Source organism: Armigeres subalbatus, unplaced genomic scaffold (genome assembly GCF_024139115.2).
Source record: "Armigeres subalbatus isolate Guangzhou_Male unplaced genomic scaffold, GZ_Asu_2 Contig515, whole genome shotgun sequence".
Taxonomy (NCBI): Eukaryota; Metazoa; Arthropoda; class Insecta; order Diptera; family Culicidae; genus Armigeres; species Armigeres subalbatus.
The window spans coordinates 186,563-211,986 of record NW_026943277.1 but is presented as its reverse complement, the minus strand read 5'-3'; the positions used below and the strand labels follow the sequence as shown (position 1 = coordinate 211,986).

Here is a 25,424-nt window from a genome sequence, read left to right as displayed (position 1 = left end):
AATAAGCATTTTATTCAACTACATGTAAATTTTTCGAAAATAATAACGCATTGAGAGTAACATCATCAAGATCTCCATTGAACACGTATTGCAATTGCTATTTTCATATAATCATTTTAAAATTTTCCTAAATCGGGTCTCGAACTGTTGACATTTGATCATCCGCCGGTAATGTTGCGATCCGCGCCATCCTTGATTTGTAAGTTATGGCTTACTCAATAGCGGCCTCATTTGCCCTCTCTTTAAGAAAGGGCACATACTGGAGTGCGTCAATTACCGAGGAATAACCCTCCTTAATTCGGCGTACAAAATTATGTCCCGTATTCTGTTCAACAGATTTAGACCGCTTGAAGAGTCCTTCGTCGGCGAGGCGAAAACCAAGCAGGTTTTCGTGAGGGCCGAACAAAGACGGATCAAATGTTTACCCTGAGACAAATCCTTGATACATTTCGGGAGTACAACTTGCAGACACATCATCTGTTTATTGATTTCAAGGCGGCGTACGATTCAGTGAAACGGAATGAATTATGGCAAATTATGCTAGAACATGTTTTTTCGGCGAAACTGATTCGTATAACGTTGGACGTATCGAAATCAAGTGTAAGGGTTGCGGATGAAATATCATCATCATTTGTTACCTTAGATAGATTGAAGCAGGGTGATGCACTCTCGAATCTACTGTTCAATATAGCGCTCGAGGGAGCGATTAGGAGAGCTGGTGTGCAAAGAAGCGGTACCATTATCACAAGATCGCATATGCTCCTTGGATTTGCGGACGATATCGATATTATCTGGATAGATCGCCTACCGTGGAAGAGGCTTTTGCGCCTTTTAAGAGGGAGACAGCGAGGATTGGACTAACGATCAATACCAGCAAAACGAGTCGCTAGCAATCAACGTGGGTTCATTATTAGTGGTGGTGGTAGTGAAATGGTGCTGGATGGTGAAAAAATTAAAGTGGTAGTAGAATTTGTGTGTCTTGGAACATTAGTGACGTGCGATAATGATGTTACCCGCGAGATGAAAAGGCGTATTACAGTTGCAAATAGGGCTTATTACGGACTTTGTAACCAGCTTAAGTCCCGTAGTCTGCAAACGAAGACAAAATTCGCGCTGCATACTACTCTGATAGGGGTCCTCCTTAGCCGTGCGGTAAGACGCGCGGCTACAAAGCAAGACCATGCTGAGGGTGGCTGGGTTCGATTCCCGGTGCCGGTCTAGGCAATTTTCGGATTGGAAATTGTCTCGACTTCCCTGGCCATAAAAGTATCATCGTGTTAGCCTCATGATATACGAATGCAAAAATGGTAACCTGGCTTAGAAACCTCGCAGTTAATAACTGTGGAAGTGCTTAATGAACACTAAGCTGCGAGGCGGCTCTGTCCCAGTGTGGGATGTAATGCCAATAAGAAGAAGAAGAAGAAGAAGAAGAAGAAGAAGAAGAAGAAGAAGAAGAAGAAGAAGAAGAAGAAGAAGAAGAAGAAGAAGAAGAAGAAGAAGAAGAAGACGACTACTTTGATTCTTCCGGTGGCTTCATACGGCCATGAAACATGGAAAGCTTTCAGAGTGTTTGAACATAAGGTGCTGCGGACAATACTCGACGGTAAACAGGAGAACGGTATCTGGCGGCGTCGCATGAATCACGAGTTGTACCAGGTGTATAAAGGGCTGGATATTATTAAGCTTATATAACACGGCAGACTACGGTGAGCTGGACACGTTTTTCGTATGCCGGAAGAACGTCAAGCAAAGATTATATTTAATAGAGAATCCGGAAGGGGCCGCAGGCTTCGTGGAAGGCCGCGTACACGATGGCTTTTTGCAGTTGAAGAGGACCTGAGGGCGCTCAATGTTCAGGGCGACTTGAAGCGATTGGCCCAGGATAGTCCTGTGGAGAAGGATACTCCACTTCGCGTAGGTTCATCGAAGAGCTGTGGCCCATCAAGTATCAAGAAGGTTTGTTACGGCCATCACAAACACGGTATACATAAGGGCCAGCCAGTTAGTACCGGATGCTGGAACCAAGATCAACATTAGAGCTCGGACCAAAAATACTGAGGCTGCTTTTGCGAGTTTAGAGTCAACGCACCAAATTCCGAAAATTCAACTCTCACGTGAAATCTGTGTTGTTATACGTCAGTGAAACCTGGTTTGTATTAGCAGAGATCACGCAGAAACTGCAAGTATTCATCAACCGATGTCTACATTTTATAACTCGGGCCTGGTGGCCTCACAACTGGATCTTAAATGCTGAGCTCCATCAACGATATCATAAAAAATCGAAATCAACAGAAATTCGAGAGCACAAATGGGAGTAGAACATTACGAACGAGCTGAGACGAAATCTGCAAGCAAGCGCTAGACTGAAATCCGGCAGGATATCGCAGCAGAAGCAGACCCAGGGGCGACGTAGCCTCAACAAAGAAATAAAAGAAGTCGACAGGAATCTGATCCGGACCCGGGTCAAGGTTAAAGCGAGCAGCCACCAATTATGGATAACTTTTACGTTGTGCCCTTATGGGTGCTCAGGATACATGAGTCCTAACTTTAGGAAATGTCTACATTATCCAGTATTTTGCGTGGCTACCAAGTGAGTGCCATTCAAGAGATAGAAAATAATTACTTCCTATTTTAATTTAATTTCGGTCTCGATTCTAGGCACTCATAATAATAACTCAGACAATAAATCAACAATTTTGTTACTCAAATGTCATTCGTTGATTTAATAGTTTCTTATATTCGTTACATTTTACCAGTAGAAGCATAAGTACTAGAACGCTAGTGGGGCTGCAGTCATTTTAATTGTTTTGCTAAATTATGCTTCAACAAGCTTAGGCCATAAATTATACATCATGTTGTAGTGCATGTTTAGTTTCATCACCAACATCGATTTGGCACTTGGCTGCCAGGTCGAAGTAACCTAGATGTTGATTACGCGAACAGGAACGACATTAGCAATCTTATACTTTTGAATCAACTATTTTACCCTTTCTTTCAAATTTACGCTTAGGCTTTCTGGTGTCCCGACACTTCGTCCATCTAATCCTTCTGAGTATGCGCCAAGTGTAGTAGTGTTTGAATATTTATTGCAACCATCGTTCAACAAATCAGCCCTTTTGTTTTTATTTCTAGATTTCTTGATCATCAGGTATAACAGATCTTGCGTAGCAGAATTTACATGTGATTTTGTTTGCTTTTGGTTTTCATATTTTTTAGCTGGAAAACAAAGATAAATAGGCATAAGACAAGATTGTAGCGAATAAAAAAAAAAAACAAATTCACAAGAAATATTTTTTGACTTTCGATAAACAAAACTGTTGGTTCAACGAATAGAAGCATAAGTACTAGAACGCTAGTAGCGCTTTAGTCAATAAAAGCATTTTGCCAAAATATGCTTCCACAAGGCTCATGCTGCAGTACATGTTTTGTTTCATCATCAACATTGGCTTGACACTTGTAGTACCGGTACTTTGGCTGCCAGATCAAAGTGACCTAGATGCTAGTCACGTGAACAGGAACGACATTAGCGATCTAATACTTATGCATCTACTGTTTAACGCAGAGCTGATAAGTGCCAATACTCTTCATGAATTCAAAGCCTACATTGATTAAAATGTGTAAATATTTTTTATATCATGCATATCAAAAAGAAACTCTCTTGGATGCCATTCCCAAGCAAAATACTGGACAGGAGATCCGGATCGTGGCCAATATGATCGGAATGATCCGGAGTAGCCATGAAACTTCATTGAGCAGAATTTGATCCGCCACATGACTTGTTTAGACCTCTTTTGGGATATATTAACGCCTGTTTAAAAACTGGATGTGCCTATGTACAGTAGGTATGTGGAGAGTTGATTCAAAAATGTATTGCTCTTTTCACAATTGTTTAGCTTACTGTGATAATACTTCTCAGCCCGTTTTGGAATACGCACTGTCAAACGATTTGAGGCGATGATGAAAACAAACTATTTTTATTGTTGACTATCGAATTTGCTGACTGTCAGATGCAAGGTCAATCAAAATAAAGTATTTCAAAGTAAATATTGTATGGAAAAATTAGATAACCATACTGTGCAGTAACCTTGACGCACTGCGAAATCGTGTTCGAGATTCGACTGTGATAATCATTTATTCGAGGGGCCCTCCTTAGCCGTGCGGTAAGACGAGCGGCTACAAAGCAAGACCATGCTGAGGGTGGCTGGGTTCGATTCCCGGTGCCGGTCTAGGCAATTTTCGGGTTGGAAATTGTCTCGACTTCCCTGGGCATAAAAGTATCATCGTGTTAGCCTCATGATATACAAATGCAAAAATGGTAACTTGGCTTAGAAACCTCGCAGTTAATAACTGTGGAAGTGCTCTATGAACACTAAGCTGCGAGGCGGCTCTGTCCCAGTGTGGGGATGTAATGCCAATAAGAAGAAGAAGAATCATTTATTCAGGGTAAGTCTAAATAGGAGTAAATGTCGCAATATTGAAGGTAGCTACTTTCCGTCGATGGGATTCGAACTGAGGTTGAGGTTTGTGGATTCAAACCCCGTCGAAGAAAATACATTCCCATTTTAGTTTTTCGAATCAAATTTGAACTTCCATACGACATGTTTAGACCTCTTATTCGGAAATGTTTGGTGCTTATAACTATAAAGATCGCTTTGTTGGCTGAATGCGAGAAAGACAGTATATCTATTATATACGTAATAATTTGGTTTTATTTCTTTCAAATAGACTCAGCCCGCTTCTATATTTTTGAGAACATTTTTTTAATTCTTGCATTGTCACAGATCTCGCGTGGTTCAATTGTCACATTTTAAAAATCTTTTGTTTTCAATAGTAATCCTAGTGAACGATTAGTTATTATTTTTGAAACACTACTTGTTCAAATATGAGAAGGCAGTATGCAAAATTAGCAGAAAATGGAGCTCGGATTTGTCCCACGTCCATTTTAAATATTTTTTTTGAAACTTTTTGGTAATATGCTGCACATTCTACGTAACTTAACAAACATAATTAAATTAATAAATAGTAATATTTAATATTGTTGCATTTTGTAACGACTTGTGATACCACTTCCGGGAGCCATCTTATAGCTTGTAGGCCTGGCGAACCATCAAATCGAAATAGGCATCTGAATCGATTGAAGCGCTGAGACCAGCGTAATAGTTGAGGAACTCCTCTTTGGTGACGGTTCCATCGACGTTTCCGTTCTCCTCGAAATTGGCCAAGAATTTCCTTAGGATGACATCCTCCGTCTCCTCACCACTGATGTACAACGGATGGTTCTTGACCGAGTAGACGTTCCTGGTAAGTGAGTGAACGGACATTTAGGTTAATTGTTGAGTTAAATTTATTTCATGTCTTTGTCACTACGGTTCGTATACTCATCCAACCAGTGAACGCAAGATTTTCTTACAAAAGCTTTACAAATTTGCAAGCTTTTTCAATAATACCTGCTGCATAAGAATCTTACATATTTTATATAATTTTTTTTTTATATGCCAACATTTTGTACCGATTTTGTAAGATTCCCATACAACATTGTAAGAAAATTTAGCATATGCTGGTTGGGTATTGTTATTCACAATGTATTAGAATAGTATGAGTTTTAAAATCCTTACTTCAAGTCCTCGATGGTAATTGCCCCATCACCAGTTTTATCCAGCTTCGCAAATGCTTGGGTCACAATATTCTTCCTAGATTCGGACATATTTGGACGGATTGCTATCAAAAACTCGGTCATATTGATTGATCCGCTCCCGTCGGTATCGAACCTAGAATTGGAGAAGATTGCCTCAGTTCAAATAAATTCTGTAAACAACGTCAACCACACTACTTGTTGAACATCTCGGTAGCTTCTTCGTTCGTGATGTCCAGTCCGGTGTCGAGCAAACCCTTGATGAACTCCTCCTGATTGAGAGCTTTGTTTCCGTCGTCGTCCATGCGGCGGAAGCACCGCCCAAGGCCAAGAATTCCCGAAGCACCGCGGGCAAGGCACATGTGACGTAGCTTCTCAATCGAATCCGTCAACGTACCGGACGACAGAGCCCGGCGGCTGCGGTTGATCATTTCAGATTCTTGACGCGACATTGCACTGACGGGACGATGGGTCATCTGGGAAATAGACGGCGAACCGGTGGTTAGTTTTCTATGATGTTAACTGTTTAATATACTTTTTTTGAAATTTCCCTGCTTTCTATGAATGTTATGAGAGTTTTTAATTGCTCTGAATTGCTAATATTTTCTAATGTTTTGAACAATTTCCTTAAGCCTAAGAGCTAATTTTTAAATTGATAACTGCTTTCACCCTGATTTATTTGATGGCAGTTCCCCATTTTTATAGAAAACCTTTTTATCAAAAATATACAATTTAAATCAGAATTGATGTGATTTTAAAGCATTGCATAGAGTATTTTACATTAGCTTCTTGAGAAAAAATATATTAAGGCTCTTATAATGGAATGTCTTCAACTGTCTAAGACGATTTTAGTACTTTCCATTTAATTTCACTACGTTTTGTCCACCATTGCCTTAGTCCCGGCAAACGCCTACTCTTAATATGAGTTAAAGTTCTATAATCCTTTCGCAGAAAGCAAGCATTTGCTTGGTACAAGGGAAGAAATTAAATCATCGGAATGTGGCAAAGAAATATGATATTTGTAAACAGTTTGTTTGGTATTAGGAAAATATGAATGTATGTTTTTGATAAACAGTATCCATCTTTCCATCAGTTATATATTATGCTAAATAATCCCTTTTATGAAGATCCCTTCATTACCAAATCATGTCGGAAGCCCGTTATCCAAAATTACGCTCACTTTTGTCGCAGTTCGAAGTTGTGCCTTATGTACCATAAAATAACCTTCATACCAAATGGCCCAAATATATTAATAATGGAATTGATAAAAAAGTTGTGAGAAATGAGTTTACCAGAATTCACCATTCCACAAAAAAAAGTAAAACTGAAAATTCTAATTATTATTGGTGGATTGATACCATATTCTGTTATGAACTAGCCTTGCATAAGAGGTAAAATACCAAAAAAATAATACAAAAAAATAACATGCGTAATACTTCACGCATACTGCATACTCGTTTGGTATTGAAATACCTAAGCATGTTATGACTAAAGTATTTCGCATGATTTTTGGTATTATTTTTTGGTATATTACCTCTTATGCAAGGCTAGTTCATACCAATTTCTGTTATCGAGGGTACACAATTTTTGTTTGTCTGTCTTTCCGAAAAAAAAAATTAGACCTACTTTATCTATGTGAAAAAATATATCAAATAACTCTTTCTCTTTCACAGTTACAAACTATGCCAAATGTCCGTTACGCCAAATGACCCACTCTTGTGCAGTAGTTCAAAATTATGCAAAAATGACCCAGACCCGAAATCTGTATATATATATATATATATATAAATGAAATGGCCTGTGTTCGTATCCGCATAACTCGCAAACTGCTGGATGGATTTTCTCCATTCCTTCAGCAAATATGTTCGTTATCATTTCCGACGGGTTTATATGATATTTCCTAATGCAAAAATCGCGAATAAGGTTAGGTAAATCGTGAAAAACTTAAATTTAGAATCGTATGGAAATTTCGCATGGGCAGTTCACAACGCGCATTTTTGCCTACTATGCAGGACAACGTCTGCCGGGTCGACTAGTAAGAGATAAAAGATCAGATGATAATATCAATATTTTGCACTAAAATATCACAAGGAGATCACGTTATGCTATTGGTATGAAGTGATCAATGTCATGTGTTACTGGGTTGACTGACTAAATGACATTATGCAAAACAGCGTTATGTCAAATAACCCGCTTCCCGTGAGCATTTTGCGTATTTTCAAAAATAATTATTTCAATTTTTCCTATTTAACGATCGTATTTCCGGGATTTTCTTGGCATGCAGTCTTAATTCCAGAGTTAAAACAGGGTTTTACTACTGTCCGACGTTTCGGCAATTGTATTTTGCCTTCTTCAACCATCCATAGATAACGCATACAACGTCAAAGACTCTGCAACGTTCTGCAAGTATATCAACACAATCACCATCCCTCCTGGACAAGTGATGGTATCATTCGACGTGATATCACTTTTCACCAACATCCCTCGAGAACTCGTGACACGTGATATTATCAGTAACTGGGACAGAATCAAACCTAACACTACGATATGTTTGGATCTGTTCTTAGAAGTTGTAGACTTCTGCATGTCATCAAGCTACTTCGTTTTCCGAAATCAGCATTATAAACAGATCTACGGAACTGCAATGGGCAACCCTCTATCTCCTGTACTAGCCGATTTAGTGATGGGAACTCTAATTTCGTACGCTATGGCAACAGTCGGACGATACATAACAGTCATTAGAAAATATGTAGACGATCTGTTTCTGATCCTGGAAGCCGATCATTTACAAGAAACACTACGCACTTTCAACTCATACCACAACAAACTACAGTTCACGTTTGAGGAAGAATGCGACGGCAAAATCCCATACCTTGATATGACTGTTATAAGCCAACCGGATAACACGATCAAAACTCAATGGTACAGTAAATCCATTGCTTCTGGTAGGATGATTAACTTTCATTCAATGCATCCTATGAATCAAAAGTTAAACGTGGTTCACAATTTCATCACTCGTGTAGAAACGCTATCCACAAACCTAACCGACTCTGAAAAACAGGAAATAATAACAACAAATCTTTTGATGAATGACTATCCCCGAAACCTAGTAAACAGATGCCTGAACCGAGTGAAGGAACATCAAAAAAAAAACAACACAACCACAGTAAATAACAGCAGCAACGATATAACCTACAGGTCCCTACCGTATATTCCAGCCTTAACACCAAGAATCACACAACTTATCAAGAAAAACTACCCGGACATATCAATAATAGCAAGAAACGATAACACTATAAAAAACCTGTATACACGCATCAAAGATCCACTGCCGATGGATCACCGACACACCCTAATATACTGCCTGAAATGCAAAGATTGCGATGGCAGCTTTATAGGCATGACGAGCAATCTGCTGAAAACAAGACTGTCCGGTCACAGGAGTGACCAAAACAAACTTGAGAGATTGCTCAACTCTGGACACACACACGAGGACGATACAGTAAAAACACTCAGGGAAAAAACTGCACTCATCACACACTGTATTGATTACGACCACCGCTTCGACCTCACCAAACCTACAATAATCGACGAAACACAGAAGAAGACCATACTACCGTTCCTGGAGATGGTATGGATACACAATAGGGTGGTTCAAAAAATCGATTTTGCTCCACAGTGCTCATCTGATTTTTTACCAAGTTCTGAGTGTCCTCTGAACATTTGCGATCATTTGGATTAAAACTGATTTAGCACAAGCCGTTTCAAGTTTGCATGCAAATTAGTATGGGGAAATTTATTTTTTCATTGCACTGGTAATGACGCTTTCCCATTAAGCGCATGTTAAAAGAAAACCTACATAGCTAAAAGGAATACTCAACAGCTTTCACCCAACGAAAACTGCATGTTGATTAATCGCCCCAATAATTAGTAATCGATTTTAAGGCAGGTTGCGAATCTTTAGTCATGATCGTTAAACTTCTTTGAGGGCATCACTGAAATGTGCAGTGCAACATAGTAGCCTGAATGTGTGTGTGCTATCTTTCGCGCCACGAGCAGCAATGTTGCCTGTTGATGAGTTATGCATTTAGCTCCAGAAAACCACGGTATAGATTAAATTCGATTACTAATTATTGGAACGATCAATTGAGATGCGGTTTTCACTGTGTGGAAGCTGTTGAGTATTCCTATTAACTATGTAGGTTTTCTTTTAATCGGCGCTTGATGGGGAAGCGTCATTAACAGTGTAATGAAAAAATAAATTTCCCCATACTAATTTGCATGCAAACTTGAAACGGCTTGTGGTAAATCAGTTTTAATCCAAATGAGCTCAAATTTTCAGAGCAAACTCAGAACATGGTAAAGAATCAGATGAGCACTGTGGAGCAAAATCAATTTTTTGAACCACCCTATTACACAACCAAGAAACAAGTATTAACAAACGAACAGATACAGAAGGACTAAATACGAATTACTCTGAAATTATAAACAAAATACATACACTGATGACACGCAGAAACACAATATTACAAAGTAACAGACAGTAAGCAGTACAGATTATAAATAGTGAAATAGTGAGGACAAATAGGCGAAAATTACCCAAATGACACGTTAGTAACAACATTTATTCAATTATTACATTACACTAATCAATCTTATACAAACAGTGATACGAAACCGAATACCCAAAGACGGATTTATGTTAAGACAGACAGTTTTGACAAAAACAGACCACTAGTAAGTTAACGAACATACAAAATTATGAACAATCATAATACACCTAATTTTTATAGTTCTCTCATTGAAGAATGCAAAATACAATTGCCGAAACGTCGGACAGTAGTAAAACCCTGTTTTGACTCTGGAATTAAGACTGCATGCCAAGAAAATCCCGAAATATCTAAATTACAGTCGATCCATCATCATATGATCCTATTTCCTTCGCGCTGTGAACGAACTATTCAGAATAGAGTCGAATGCGACTCATTCTCATTAGAAACTGGCCTACTCAAAATTTGAGTAAAATATACTACTTCAATAAAATGATGTTTGCGCTTAAACTTAAAATCTGTGTGCGGTAAAATGCATATGTCCAAATAGTTAATAAAGTTAATAGGCATTTGGCGTTTGAATCTTTTCCAGTTGGTTTATGACAGTTTTATTGATAGCAATAAGAGCGCCAATAAGACTGAGGAACTTTCTATGGTGATTGTTGTCCTAAATCCGCAATATGAATAAAATAAGTTACTTGGGATGTCGTTTTATAGAAGATCTTTCTAGATGCTGAGAATTTACATGAAAAATTCTTCATAACTTTCACGAAAAATTGTCTCAAGTTTTTACAGGAGAATTATTAGAAAATACACGGAAAGCTTTTTTTGAGTAGGGTAACGGTACCAATAGTGGAGGTATTAGTAGATCCATAAAAGGAAATATTTTTTAAAAATTGATTATTATGGGAAATTTACAGCTTTTATATCTTAGTCAATAGAAAAACTAATAAATTTGCTAACAAAAATGAGATAGATGTCATTTAACATCAACAATTACCAAATATTGCTTGCACCACTATGGGTACACTGTTCCTTTAGTGGAGGTAAAAATTAATTTTGGTTCCCATAGTGGTGCTATCCATTGGTTTCTTATGAGACTCGCCACTATTGGTACAGTTGCACCACTATAGGTGCAAGGGAGTCAATTTTGTTAAGGAAAATCATTGTTTTCAATAGTTTTCCAAGCAAAATATTAGGATAAGTTGCATTTAACAGGATATTTAAAGCACGACGCATCAACTGAAACCATCGTAAAGTGTATAAATATGATAAATTTCGTTAAAACCCCACTACCTCCACTATTGGTGCTACCTCCACTAAGGGTACGGTTACCCTATTCTTCGAAAGTTACACAGAGAATTCTTCATATTTTTCGCGGGAGATTGTTCAAAATGTGAACAATATCAAAACATTGGATTTCATCGAAAAATTATTTGAAATTTTCATAGAAAATTCATTGTAATTTGCACGGGATTTTCTAAAATTTCTTGGGAATTTCCACGAATTTTACGAAATTTTAACTAATTTTTTTCAGAATTTCTACGTGTTTTTTTTATTTTTACGGAAAACTGTTCGGTTTTTTTATTCGTATATTCATTTGATAGTCAGCCTGTGTTCTTAACCGCTACTGTGCCGTGATCTACTGTGGTACTCTGCTCTACAGAATCCACACAGAATCTATTTTTAGATGTCCATAATTCGTTATCGTTGTCGTTGCCAGTCCATATCATCGTGTGTCCATTGTGTTCATTTGTCCATGTGGTGAATCCAGTGATCGTTGCTTTGTTCGGTTGCCATTAATCGAAGTACGTTGGAGGAGTGCCTCCAAGAAGAACAGTTTTGTCAGTCGTCATCAGGCAGCCGTGTCGGTGAGGCGCGTTCTCCAAAACGCCACCGTACGGACTGCGCTTCTGGTGATTGACGAAGGTTTGGTGGAGGGGCTGGGAATCGAACCCATGACCATTCGCTTATAAGGCGAAAGTGTAGCCAACTACGCTACGGGATTTGTTAAAGATTTGATAAAGAACGTTTTGAACATTCTCAAAATTATCCGAATTTTATTTTGTTGCCCCCTCAAAATATTATTTTTGGGCAAAATCTGAGGAGGGGAGAGACATAATGGTTTTTAAATATTTGTATCGGTCTTTCTTCAGAGCATAAAAAACTGAACTCGGTTATTATCTCTCACTTTTCGGTCAACGGTCAGTTTGTTTCACTATCTGTGGTGAAAATATTGTGGATGAGGTGTAGATCGTTGTAGGTACAATGGTTGCTTTTATGGCTATTGGTTTATATGTGTTTGACTATTGGTTTTATGGTTATTGGTTAACATGTGTGTTTGTTGGCTTTTGATTTTTGTTTTAAGGAGTGTGTAATATGCCTACATACATAGAAAGGAGATTGTCCACATCAGATCTCTCATTCACTGTGTTCGGAGTGTTAATAATGCTACAAAGTTCCAGAAAGGGTAAGGCAGATTGTCTTCTATTATGATCTAAAAAATTTTCCTCCAGGTCGAAATGGTGATCTTCCTCTACACTTTGCTTCAAAACAACCGTCTTCTCCTTCAATCTTTCGAGCTTGTACGTCGTCGATGAATCATGGTTGTTTATGGGGAAGGGCTCACATAACGCTTAAGGAAATCTTTCGGTGATGATTTACCCAATGTCGTACTTGCTCCACGATACGGAGACACCACCAAAAAGATTTTCCCAAATTTGAAAGACACCATTCCTCCTGATATGCGAAGCAATATTTTCTACTGAATACCAAGCAATGACTGAGGAGCAAGCTATGTCGGGTTGACAACAACCTTGCAGAAGCAAAGCTGAACAACCATTATTCAACAATCAACTTGATAAACTCCGCAACAGAAATCCCTGAAGAAGATGTAATATAACATCGAAATGTCGGTAAATGGGTAATAAGTAGTTGTTTAATTGCATAGAGACTGCAAGCCGAAAAAAATCCCTAGGAAATCATTGGTCTTTCAACGAAAAAAAATCTAAGGATTAATTGGAAAAATCTGCGGAAATCTCACTGAATCTTCGAAATTTCCACGGAAAATTCTGCGGACTTCTTCGAATTTGAATCAGCGTGGAAAATTATAGACCACCGGGGACCAAATTTTAAACAACGGCGCGCCGATCCAGTAACGTCGGCGGCGGCGGTCCACACCTCTAAGTGGGTAGTGAGACGTCTCACTTTTAATAGTGAGAAGTGAGAAATGAGGAACGAGAATTGAGACTTCTTTCTTCTCATTCCTAATTTGTCACTTTTCAAATGACCTATTCGTCCAAATGACCCTTTCGGCCAAATGACCTTTTCGGCCAAACGAACCTTTCGGTTAAATGACCCTTTTGGACTAATGACCATTTCGGCCAACGCTAGAAGTTACGTATTGCTCACCTATAGTACGATGCCTAATATAGCAAATTATTAAAACCGCTTGGATAGCGCTGTTCATTTATTGAGATGCAGATTCACTATGCGAGGAAATCAATGCAAAACTTTTTAGGATAGGATATCCGTTCATTAATTAAAATCATCTTCTCTGCTAAACGTTAGACATAACTTTCTCATTTTTGCTACTCATAGCGCTAAGAAAAGCACAAATACCTATATAACAACCTGTAAATAATCCTCATGTACTTCAAAAGCATCGCTTTTGCTTCAACACGTTCAACGCTCTCCGCTACGAATGCGCACCTAAAGAAGGAATGGTAGAATGCCATGCGTGGTGGTGGTCCCCCATACAAATGTCGACTAAACCACGTTGCGCTTAAAATTTAGCAACCAGTAATCTTGTAACGCTGAATTCATTTTGAAAATAGGTTCCGACATATGCTGCTATATCAAAGACTTACGAGCCCATGACTTAGGGATGTGCAGTCACACAGCGTCTTAATTCTAACCTTGAAACAGTAAATTTTCCGCTTTGGAGCAAAGCGCACCTCAAACAACCACCTGTTAAGTAGACAAAATATATATTTCAATGCGTAATATCAGTTCTTCCTGAATCTTTCCGATAAAATTTAGTCAAATTTAATTTTCCCATATATATATGTTTAAGATACTTTACAAGATCAACTTGAGCCAAGTCACCGAAAATTAAATTTACCAACTACAATTAACAAATTGAGGTATCCTTGACTAAATGTGCAAAATAAAATAATATCAGCACACGAAAGAACGATTTTGTTTAGGTTTTTCTGGATTTCCGCCACTGTGGATCGGTCAGTTAACCATCGTAGCATCAGCGGCAAGCCTGCCTGCTTCGTTCTATTTGCATATGCATCATTCTTTGTGGCGTTCAATCAGCATATGGGAGCGAAATGTGCGGAAGACGTGGACGATGGCGCATTCGTGCAGTCTCTGCCGTCGGATGAATATTGCCTGTAGCATCACGCAACGAGTGTTGAGAAATGAGTACCCGCTGATTCGTTCATCACTTCGCGAGTTGAGATGTTCAAACTCATCGCGAGTATGTCTCCACGTGAGTTTGAACTGTAATACTCATACTGCGAGTGAGTATGAGAAAATATTACTCACTCACAGTAATTTTACTCTAAAAGACTTCAACGCATAATAATTAATTAATTTCAAATTTGTACTGTAATAAATATTTTGGATGAAATAAATCGTTTACCTACTTGCTATATCCTACTGGATACACAAGATCATTTTTGAGGCAAATGAACGGTTACCATAATATATTATATTTGTCTTCTAGCAATGCGTATTTAGAAATTAAATAGTGGTAATTCAATAAGATGGGAATTCCGTGCATAAATTAGACACAAATAAATATAGAACAATTTATACATTTACCATTACCACATTATTCGGAGTTTTTTTAAAAGAATCTTCATTTAAAATAATGCTCAAATTTATTCACAAAATATTCTTCATAACTAGCTTCCTTCTTTATAGAGTGTGTTACAAATAATGAAACTTCAAAATATAAGGTACTTGTTTTATAATTTGTTTTTATGGGACCGAGATGCCTAACTTGACGTACTAATTTCACCATGCGTCTTATTTGACTCAGTTGATTCTCAGGAGTTCAAGTTCGTAAGAATTTATCAGTAGTTCCTCCTGAATTGACAATCAAGAAACTCCTTGAAAGAATCCTAGAGAAGCTCCTGGAGAATTCCAGGAAGAACTCTGAGGATTTAAGAATTTGTCCTGGAGAATTCAGGGTTCTTCTGGAGTAATCTTTGGAGAAATTCAGAAAAGCTAAAATATTGCGGACGGAATTACTGATGGAATTCTGGATAAATTGCCGAGTAAAAAACGAAGTTCCGATGGAATTGTTGTAGGAATGCCTGGGAATTCCAGGTGAATAGCAAAATCCTCCTGGAGTTTTAAAAGTATTGCTCAGGATATTCACGGTACATAAACAATCGAAAAGTGGAGAAATTTCCGATGTGATTACTGATGTATTTAGCTTAATTTTACCTTTCATTTGCTGTAATTATCATTTAATTGAAATGACGAATGATTTCAGAAAGAATTTCAAAAAGTTCCTATTATTTTTTGAAACCATTTACAAAAAATTCTAAATACACATTCAAATAACTAATCTCAACAAGAAATTTTCAAGAAACCAAATCACTTTTTTTAAATCGATACGAATTTCAGAAGAATTTTCCAACGAATCAAATCTTCTAAAAAATTGAGGATGTAATTTCGAGGAACTCTCGAAGAAACTCTAAAACATTTTCCGAAAAAAATCTTAGATAAATATTAGACCCTGAAAGAGATTACTTGATAAATCCAGACGAATCTTTAGAAATTGTAAAAATTGAAAATTAAGCTGGACTTGAATGAATTTTGGACGAATTGTAAAGAGATCTTGGATAAACTTTTACTTGATATTTTGAGATTAGATCAATATTCAGATTTAACATAAAATTGAAAATGAATATAATTCAAAGAAATGTACTTGGCCGGTGACTGTCCTGAGGATCGCCTCTAATGTCGCTTTCCAGTGTGCCATCTCATCGACTATTCTTTCGTAGTCCATTGAATTAGTAGTACACAAGGTGCATTTTGGATTTTCCAGTGGTGACAACGAAGATGGTGCGATATTTTTTGCCTAAGACCCTTTCGAGACTCATAGTTGGTGTCGCAAGCAACAGTCAAGAGGGTGTATAACTCTGACGATCTCTAAAAGACGATGGATATTATATCCAGGTTCCACAAGTTAATTGCCTTGCACGAAATCGTTTCATTGCTGTTTCAACTATTGAAATTGTAAGATTCGCTGTGCAAAAATCAATCCGAGCAGTGTTGTTTACATACTTACAGTATGTCTAATCGATTAAAAAGATATTTTAGTTACTAGATAAAGATTGTCGCTGTCGCCGTCCCGGAACATCTTTTGGCGAGGGAGCGTAAATGTCAAAGAAAGGAAATCCATAACGATTTGACAGGCAAGGTACCACATGTTTCGGACAGCAGAACAAAGGGAACAGTAGCGACAATCATCTAGTAACTAAAATATCTTTTAATGAGGTATAAACTATGATGTTCTTTCGACATATAACGTTAGTACTGCAACGTATTGGTTTGTTCCAGCCCGTAAAGCTATTCGGAAAGAATGGGTCTTTTGCTGGGCGGTGCTATATTTTCATCATTTTATTAAGCGAAGTGCTGTTGTGGCAAAAATATGCACCTATTATGCTATTTTCAGAGATTATAAACTTCATTATCTAGCAGTAATGAGCTACTATCAAAACTACTCAAATGGAGAAGGAAATTTAACTTAGTTTACACCGCGATTATATTTATTTATACGAAAGAGAACAGTTACAGTCAGATTACTTGATGCCAGTGACAATGAAAATCGAATAGGCCTTTTCATATGACACTTCTGAGATTGCAGCTTGCCACAACCACTAGCAACCGCTGAACAACTGAAGATATCACTTTCATATAGAAGAACTGTAAATAATTTAGTAATCAATAATGTAATAATAATCAATTATTGACGATAAATCAGCTAGTTCTTCATGAAAGTGATAGATTCAACAGGTTTGGGTCTCAGCGGTTGTAAAATAAACAAGTACAGTCTCGACAGTGTCACACATGAAAGGCCTATTATTCAATCTGCAAATTGTGTGTACTTCGGTCAAAGTGGGTCGTTCAAATTACGTGACGCAAATTTTAGACTTTTCAACCCTCTCATCCCAATATCATTTATTATATTCCGGAATACGAAGGTATTCACTCTTATAGCAAAAACACATTGCTGTCTCGTCAGACTGCGTGAAATATGCCGCTGAACACCCTTTCTTGTTCCTCTACACACACTAATCTGAGCTACCCAGAAGTATGTCAAAAGTGACCTAAAATCAAGCAAAACCGTGGTTACTGTAATTTGGGCCTGTACTAAACTCAAATCTCGCGAAAAATCTGGGTATCCGGTATCCAGCTCTTTCGCCCAGAATAGTTAGATATAAAAATGTTTAAAAATTCAGTTTCCCCACCGTTTATCATTTACCGGCTGTGCCTAACTATACTCCGCCTTGACAAATTAACTATTACTTATATTTTGCTGCATACAAGAAAAATTCCAACATTTTCTCTGAATAACGTCGGGCATATGTTGCTTCGTTCACCTTCAGATCCATTTGTTGACATGTTCCCAGATTTGACAACCGCTAATATCGAAAAAATCCGGTGAATCGACCCGTACTGGGTTATTTCAGATTAGCGTGCAGTAAAATCCATAAAACTGTCAGCCTGTGCGTGGAATTTACCATCATGAATAGGACACTGCACTGGCACTTTGTCTTTCTCGCTCAGAAATTAGAAAACAACAAGGCCAGTAAATGTCAAAACTTATGAAGCACGAAGAGAAAGAGATATTTCCGAGCAGTCCCTCTACATGGCGTGCCTTTTGCTCGTAGGCCTTTCACGGACGTTTGAAAACAGTTGATTTTACTGTCATTGACAGTTCTTCATAAAGTGACAGTCGGATTTGAACGGTTGCTCAGCAATGTAAAACAAGTGCAGTCCCGGCAGTGTCATGAAAAGTAACAGAAGTTGAAAAGTTAAGAATTTTTAATCGCATCTACGTGTAAGTATTTAACTTGTCCTATTTTCTTGCCTATATTCTAATCCAGAATATCCAAAATTCGCTAAAAGCAAGATTATTTACTATGATCGATTTCGAATTATTCTCACTTCTAGGCTCAAAATGGAAAGTCTATTATCAGGTCAAAGAATTTTGTTCTCTGAACAGCTCTGAACCATGGAATCCATCATCTGTCGAGTTCGAATAATTGCAGTCGGTCTCATTTTCGACATACATGATAATGTACTGGATAAATATGACTGACGATGAATCGGTAGTCGGTTTACATACTTCAGACAAAGTGGTAGGAGAGCAGATTGATTAGGCTTGCTTGTTTGCCTGAGCGAATTACCATCTGCCTTTACCAGTAAAAGGCAAACCAATATCCTATGATTTCTGTCCTGTTTCGACAATCTTCCTACCTTGACGCAGGTACGAAAGGACACCAGATATGCCTCTAGAAACAGGACAATAGATTGAAGATTACCTAAACATGTAGCTCTAATATTACAATGATGTTTCTTTCTACAAACAGCTTTAAAACTCTGGAATATACTGATAGCAGACCATATTCGATGAAGAGTTTTGACGCCGAAAGAACTGCGCGTGTTCTGCTACACCAAGGACGAAGCTGGATATAAAAATCGAACCGGTCTGCCGCCCTACGACATGATGAAACATTTTGAGACAATAATATGAACGATTGCTTCTAGGTAAAATTATGAGAAGCTGTTTGAGGATCCACGCTGTTGAATCACTGTCCCTTTTAGTTTTAGAATTTTATATTTAGTAGAAAAATACAGAAGAAAGAATATGAAGAGGTGCATGCTACAATGGAGCATGGATACTAGAAAGCAAGATAGGAATTTTGAAGATATGGTGAAATAAAATATATGAACAATATTCCTTCCGTAATAAATAAGTAATTGTGGAATTTAGTGGCAGGTTCCATTAGCAGAGTCCATTCATATGTTGTTGGCCTCTTTTCTCTATACTCATACAAAACCTCTAATAGAAATGTTACTTACTATGTAATCATTATGAATCACCATCTGCCACAATGTTTATCAATTAACTATTCGATCAATTAACTAGAAAGGCCTACCCATAGAACTACTAAACTTTTGTATATAATCAGTTTTTAATGACTGTTATCATTTCTGCCATAATATAAATTTAGATTTGTTATTGTTGCAGTTTCTAAATCCTTTACTGAAGGATACTATATCCATTTTTAAATAATCTTATGATACTTCATCAAATAGCCAATCAGTTTCTCTGATTTCCGTCCGTCAGAACATATAACGCGAAGTCGTACACACTGCACGAGACATGCACATATACGCTCCATAAAGAAACGCACTATTTCTGATCTCAATGGCTCTAATGTTTAGACTCAAAACTATCGTATAATCTTGACGGTAACGCACTAACCCTTTGTACCTATCAGAACTAGTTATAACGTCACTTCTATCATTGGGTAAAATGATAGTTCATCGTGTATGATTGTTAAAAAAATCCAAATGATATATTACCAACTTTACTCACAATACTCTTGACGAGCAATTATGCTCACTCACACAGAATATTGGTATCAACTCACCTGAGTTACCCGGCGAGTAATACTCGCATGAGTTTGGTCCTACTCACTGCGTGAGTATGAGATTTAGTGAGTAGCTCACGGCCTGAGTATTACTCACAAAATGAGTAAGAGTGAGTATTTTTACTCACGAGGTATTTCGCAACACTGATAACACATCGCTTGGTGCAGCAATGTTCTATTTTAGCTCAAGCTGGGTTGAATGTTGATCCGAGCAAATGAGATTTGGGAAACTGGTTCATGAGTATCACGGAAAAAAAGAACATTAGATGTCTTGCGGAAATAACGCGCAGAGGAATCGAGTCTTAATTCCGATGCAGCTTCTGCTGCCCCATAAACTCAGCAAGCTTCTAAGCTGAAACTAGTGTCTTTCTAGTAAGGCATCTTTCTTTTGTGCATTGAAGCATCAATTTAATTTTCCACTTATAGTTTACTCTATTGAAACTCGAAGTGGCTTGATACTACCAAGGTAAATCATATTTTGTTTCTACAATCATTAAAGAAAACTGTGAGTACATATCGATTCTCAATTTATGCATTTATGTTTCATTTCCTACCTCCTCCATCATCTGAGTTCAGACCTGAATTTTTTCAAATATCCCAAATAATCAGATGGATTACAATTAGAAATGTCATGAATATAAATATAAACAATACAGCACATAGGTTCCATTGATTATCATAGAAAATGTTAAATACAAAAATTTTGTTTGAATTTTCTAGTATTCAAAACTTTTTCTTGAAATGCGTAATATTATACACACCCTAGAAAATATGAGTTTTGAAATAAGATGGCTAAAAGAGGACCGAACATAAATCCTCTGGTTGAGAGCTATAAAGTTACCCTGAACTATCTTTGTTTCTTAGCAGTGTTCGAAGAACAAGAGGCTCGCGATTGCAATAAATAACTATTTACCTCATCAAGACATCGGCTGCTTGTGCATACGTGCAGTAACGCACAGGTGCTATGCTTTGGTTCGGTGGCATTTAATCGGACGTTGAAAAATAAACCGTTTTGACTCAAGTCCCGAAATGACTCCATATTCGAACACTAGTGATTTAAATGGCTATATCAACCTTATTCGCGTGGTTCTTTCCATAGCATTAATCTTCATAGTAAGCACTCGATTATGTAGGAGAAACTGAGTTTTGGAAGGATTCGGAGAAAATTTTCTTTTAGGGTCAGTAGAAAAAGTATCAAACTTTCTTAGATCATTTAGTCTTAGTTCGACCATTGACAAACTACAATGATATTCAGAGGAAGAATGTCAAAACGTGTTACAGGAGTTCTAGTGCGAATATTTTCTTACAGCTCTCCTAATAGTTTGTTGTTTTGATTCAACTAATAATAGAAGTTAAAGCATTAGTTACTAATACAAATGATAACAAAATTTCGATCAGTCAATAAGTTACTAGCGCTATAACTCTGTTATTAGTGCAAGAAACAACAATTAGGCAGAGTTGAAAACTCGCTCTAGAAGTCCTCCACATATCACGTTTGAAATTTAACCTCTGGAATGAGTTATTGACAAACTACTAAATTATCGAACCTATATTAATGTACCGCTCATAAAAATCTACTCCTCCGCATCATTTTGGTCGCAACGAAAATACGGCCAGATAGTCGCCTAAGAACAACATACCTCCAGAAAAAAGCCAATTCGATAATTGTTTTAATTTGGCCGCCGTGGTACTTTCCGGCGGTGAATGCTTGGATACGTGCTATTTGTACTGCGGAGAAATTTTCACATCTTGAGAGCCTTGGAAAATGATCACGAAAGTTGTCATTTGTGCACACATACTAATGATCGAAAACATCCTGCACAATATAACAAATTACCGAGAGCAAACAACGATTTTCGATTTCTGATAGTATATCAGGTATGTAATCATTACGATGTAAATTTGTTATAATATGAGCTCAAAATGCTGATTTTGATACACTAAGCTCTTCACGCGTAATCTATCAGATTTTGTACTTGATAGTTTACCAGAGTGATCTGATAAAGTTTGGATCAGTTTAGAAATCAAAATAATCAATTTAACCATAATTCATGAATATGAAAATGCTTTCCATATAAAGAAAAGAATAGTAGAATTCTGATCAGATTTTTAAATCAGATCAAATTCATAATCTTGTTGAAAAGTGTTTGAATGATAATGACAAAAACGGAACTACTCATTAGCAAAATTTACCTTTCCGTCAAAATTTTTATTCGCTTAGTATTTTAAATTTAAAACAAAATCGAAAAAGTGCTGTTTTTAAGATTGGCCTGATTTTGAACGAACATCGGATTTTTCAGGTCGTTACACTGCACACCTTTTCGTTTTCTTATTCCTTTCATTTATTTATTACTCGTCTTGAATTTAAAAACCCTCAGACGTTTCCTATCTAATATTTCTTATTCTATTCTTAAAACTAGTTTAGACAACATTAAAATCAAAACAGCACTTGCACTATTAAACGACCGAAACAGCCAGAGGTTTTAAACCATATGACGTCCTGTGACGCTGAATCATGATAAGATGCGTACACGCAGATGCCGAGAAGGAGCATAAATCGTAACGTTTTGCAATAAATATGGACACTGCGACATTTTAAAATATCAAAACAAACAGCCTTTGCAGATTAGGTCCGACGAAGCAAAGTGTCTCCAGGCCTATAAGTTTGAGCGGCTGGTTTTTGTTTCGATTTATAGTTAGAGCTTCAAAGAACCATATTTTCTTTGGAAAGTTGACCTTGAATAGCAAAGAATCGACTGAATACAATGAAACGAAATAATTTTATGAGGATGTCAACTGAATTTTTATTCTATATGAAGAATCATATTATCTCACAATTTCAGTTGGATTTGGCTTCAAAACGAATTTTCAGAAGAAGTGTGTATGCATGTGTAGTGTCGTGTGTGCAAAAAATCTACTCATTTGTCGAAATCTTATCCTGAACCGATTATTTAAACGGAATCCAGTCCCTGTTTCACATTAAAATCAGGTCGAACTGGGGAATGGGCTCAAAGTTGGGCCAAAATACAATTTTATACTATGTCTGAAACTCGATTTTGTAATTCTCCAACCTCATCACATTTTCAGGCACTTAACCTCATCCGATTTGCTTGCAACAAATTGCATCCGCAGCAATTATTACAATGTATAAACAAAGTGAATTTTCAATTCAATCTATCTTTATTTACGAGAATGTGAAAATGTGAATGTTATTCACCAATTGTTATTTTAGACTTTTCATATATGTTTATCAACCATTTTGAACAAAGAGAAAGGCATCATCACTGCATTGAGATTAATCTGGTTTTTCTTGTATAACTAAAATGCGTCGCTGTCCGGAACATCTTTTGTAAAGAGGCTGCACTCATAACAAAGATGAGTTTCAAAATTGGAACAGCGCATTTGCTGTCAAATCAGTTGTTCCAATCGGTATGAAAAGGTGGGAGTATTGCGTCTCTTTGTTTTCAGGCTCGTTAATCTTTGCTGGCGAGGATAGGAGCTAAATGTCAAAAAGGAAAATCCATGATTGACATTGGTACCCAACATGTTCGGACAAGCAGAACAAAGGGAACCGAAGCGACAATCTTTATCTAGTAACTATATATCTTTTGATGAATGTGTAAAAGAGGTAAATAATGCAGGGTCTCTCTTTCTAGCCAATAGAAACATATAGTGTCTATAGTTCTGATGATGCACTTGTTCTCACAGCTGTGGTCTCCAACACAAAAAACGAAAACAAAGCAAAATCAATACTATCAATACTATGAGATTTTCGTTTTCATTGAGATTGTACTATATTTACATTTTTCTCCCTTATAGAAACATAAACAATGAAGAATTCCGCCAAATTTTCACGGATTTTTATTTCATGAAAGCACATCAAACTATTGAAAACAAGCTGTTTATCATTCAATAAGTTATTTCTCACTAAATAATCAGGAATTTGCACAGATCATTAAAAGTATTTAGAAATTTAGATTTCAAAACAAAGCAACTTTTCAACTTTGACTGCTTGTAATGTGACAGTTGACTGGGGTCTCACATTTTCATTGGTCTCTTCAAATGAAAATGCAACTGTTTCCTTTACATGACGATCACGAAAACTCAGTACTGATAGATTTTTGCATTTAGCATGACTTTGAAAACGTCGTACGTCCAAATGAGAGCATCTCTTTCATTATGCTCTTTTACTGATATCGAAGCTAGTTTTGCATTTATTGCAATATTTCCACCTCAGTACGTTAGACAAGCTATTCTTCAGATCTCTGTTGGAACATACGATGTAAATGTTAGTATGTTTCGAATAATTGAAAGAGAAAGTAAGCAAAGAAAGTCTCTCTTTGGCCTACGACGTTTTAAAAAATCACCGAGATATCTGTGGGCCTGCGATTCTGTTTTGTGCATCAGGCTTTGTTCCGATTCGTGAATCAAAATCGAATTAAACTAAAGTGACAGTTCAAAATTCTAAATAACCTCGCTCGCAGACAAGATTACTGACAGATATTGAATTTTTGATAGATGTTTGTGATCTTGCTGGGTAGCACCAGCCATTCTATGAGCGGGGTTTCACTCCGAACGTCACTTTTAAGTTTAATTCGATTTAATTCAGGAATCGACAAACCTAAGTGTCACACATCATCCGTATCATCCAGTATATACACAGGCCACGACTTTGGCTCTTCTCATCGTCGGGCAACTAAAAAATTGCTCGGTAAGAACACCAGTGATCACACTCGTTCGGCGGATTATCACACATTGAGATCCTGCCAGGTTGTTCCTGGTAGGAAATTATTTTTTGTAAGTATCCTGTGGGCGTGATTAGGACATTTTGCTTTCGTATCAAAAGTTGTACTGTGCATCATTTCACCTCAAATCGAACTTTTATAGAAGTCTCGAGACCCATGATGTATATATACAATCGACTAGTCTGAACTGAACAAATGTCTGTCTGTCCTGTATGTGTGTGTGTGTGTGTGTGTGTGGACACGAAACCGAAAAACATTAGCCAATTTTATAGTAATTCTTAAGATTTTCTCGCAAAGTTGTCATTCGAGAGGGGACAAAGCCTTGTTGATCACTATTGAATTTGATAACGATCGACCACTTGTTTAAAAGTTATTAAGAAAATGGAATCAAACTGTATAAGCGCCATATAAGGTTGGTATCTACAATGCGAGAAAGGCAGTATCACCACTCGGTGAACTAAGTTGGTTTTTCTTCGGTTTCGACTTGTAATGTCGTGCGAGGAGAGCCGGAATAAAATTTTCTCATCGTTTCGATTAGTAATGTAGAAGTGCTGATTTAATGATTCTCATCGGTTTGACTAGTAATGTCGAAGGCTCTGGAAGAGCGTCGGATTAAATGATTTTCTCATCGGTTTCGACTTGATAGTCGAAGATGCTAGAAGAGCGTTGGATTGAATGATTTTCTCATCGATTTCGACTTGTGATGTCGAAGACACCTGAAGGGCGTCGATTGAATGATGTGCTCATCGGTTTCGACTTGGGATGTTGAAGACGCTCTGGAAAAGCATCGATTGAATGATTTGTGTTT

At 37.3% G+C, this 25,424-nt stretch overlaps 1 protein-coding gene across 2 annotated transcripts in view; it reads right to left on the bottom strand.

Annotated features, from left to right (window-relative positions):
- Positions 1 to 4,684: 4,684 nt before the first annotated feature.
- The window catches only part of LOC134204331 (calcyphosin-like protein), a 41,501-nt gene continuing 20,761 nt past the window's right edge, over positions 4,685 to 25,424 (bottom strand). Inside the window, exons 1-4 of one of the 2 annotated variants that reach the window (XM_062679160.1) lie at positions 8,505 to 8,612; positions 5,831 to 6,108; positions 5,616 to 5,768; positions 4,685 to 5,298 (exon numbers count right to left, since the gene is read on the bottom strand). In XM_062679160.1, the coding sequence (XP_062535144.1) occupies positions 5,082 to 5,298; positions 5,616 to 5,768; positions 5,831 to 6,108; positions 8,505 to 8,597 (741 nt within the window). In that variant the 5' untranslated portion in view covers positions 8,598 to 8,612 and the 3' untranslated portion in view covers positions 4,685 to 5,081. Of the gene's footprint in view, positions 5,299 to 5,615; positions 5,769 to 5,830; positions 6,109 to 8,504; positions 8,613 to 25,424 lie in introns of those variants that run through there. The other variant, XM_062679161.1, reaches the window with a different exon arrangement.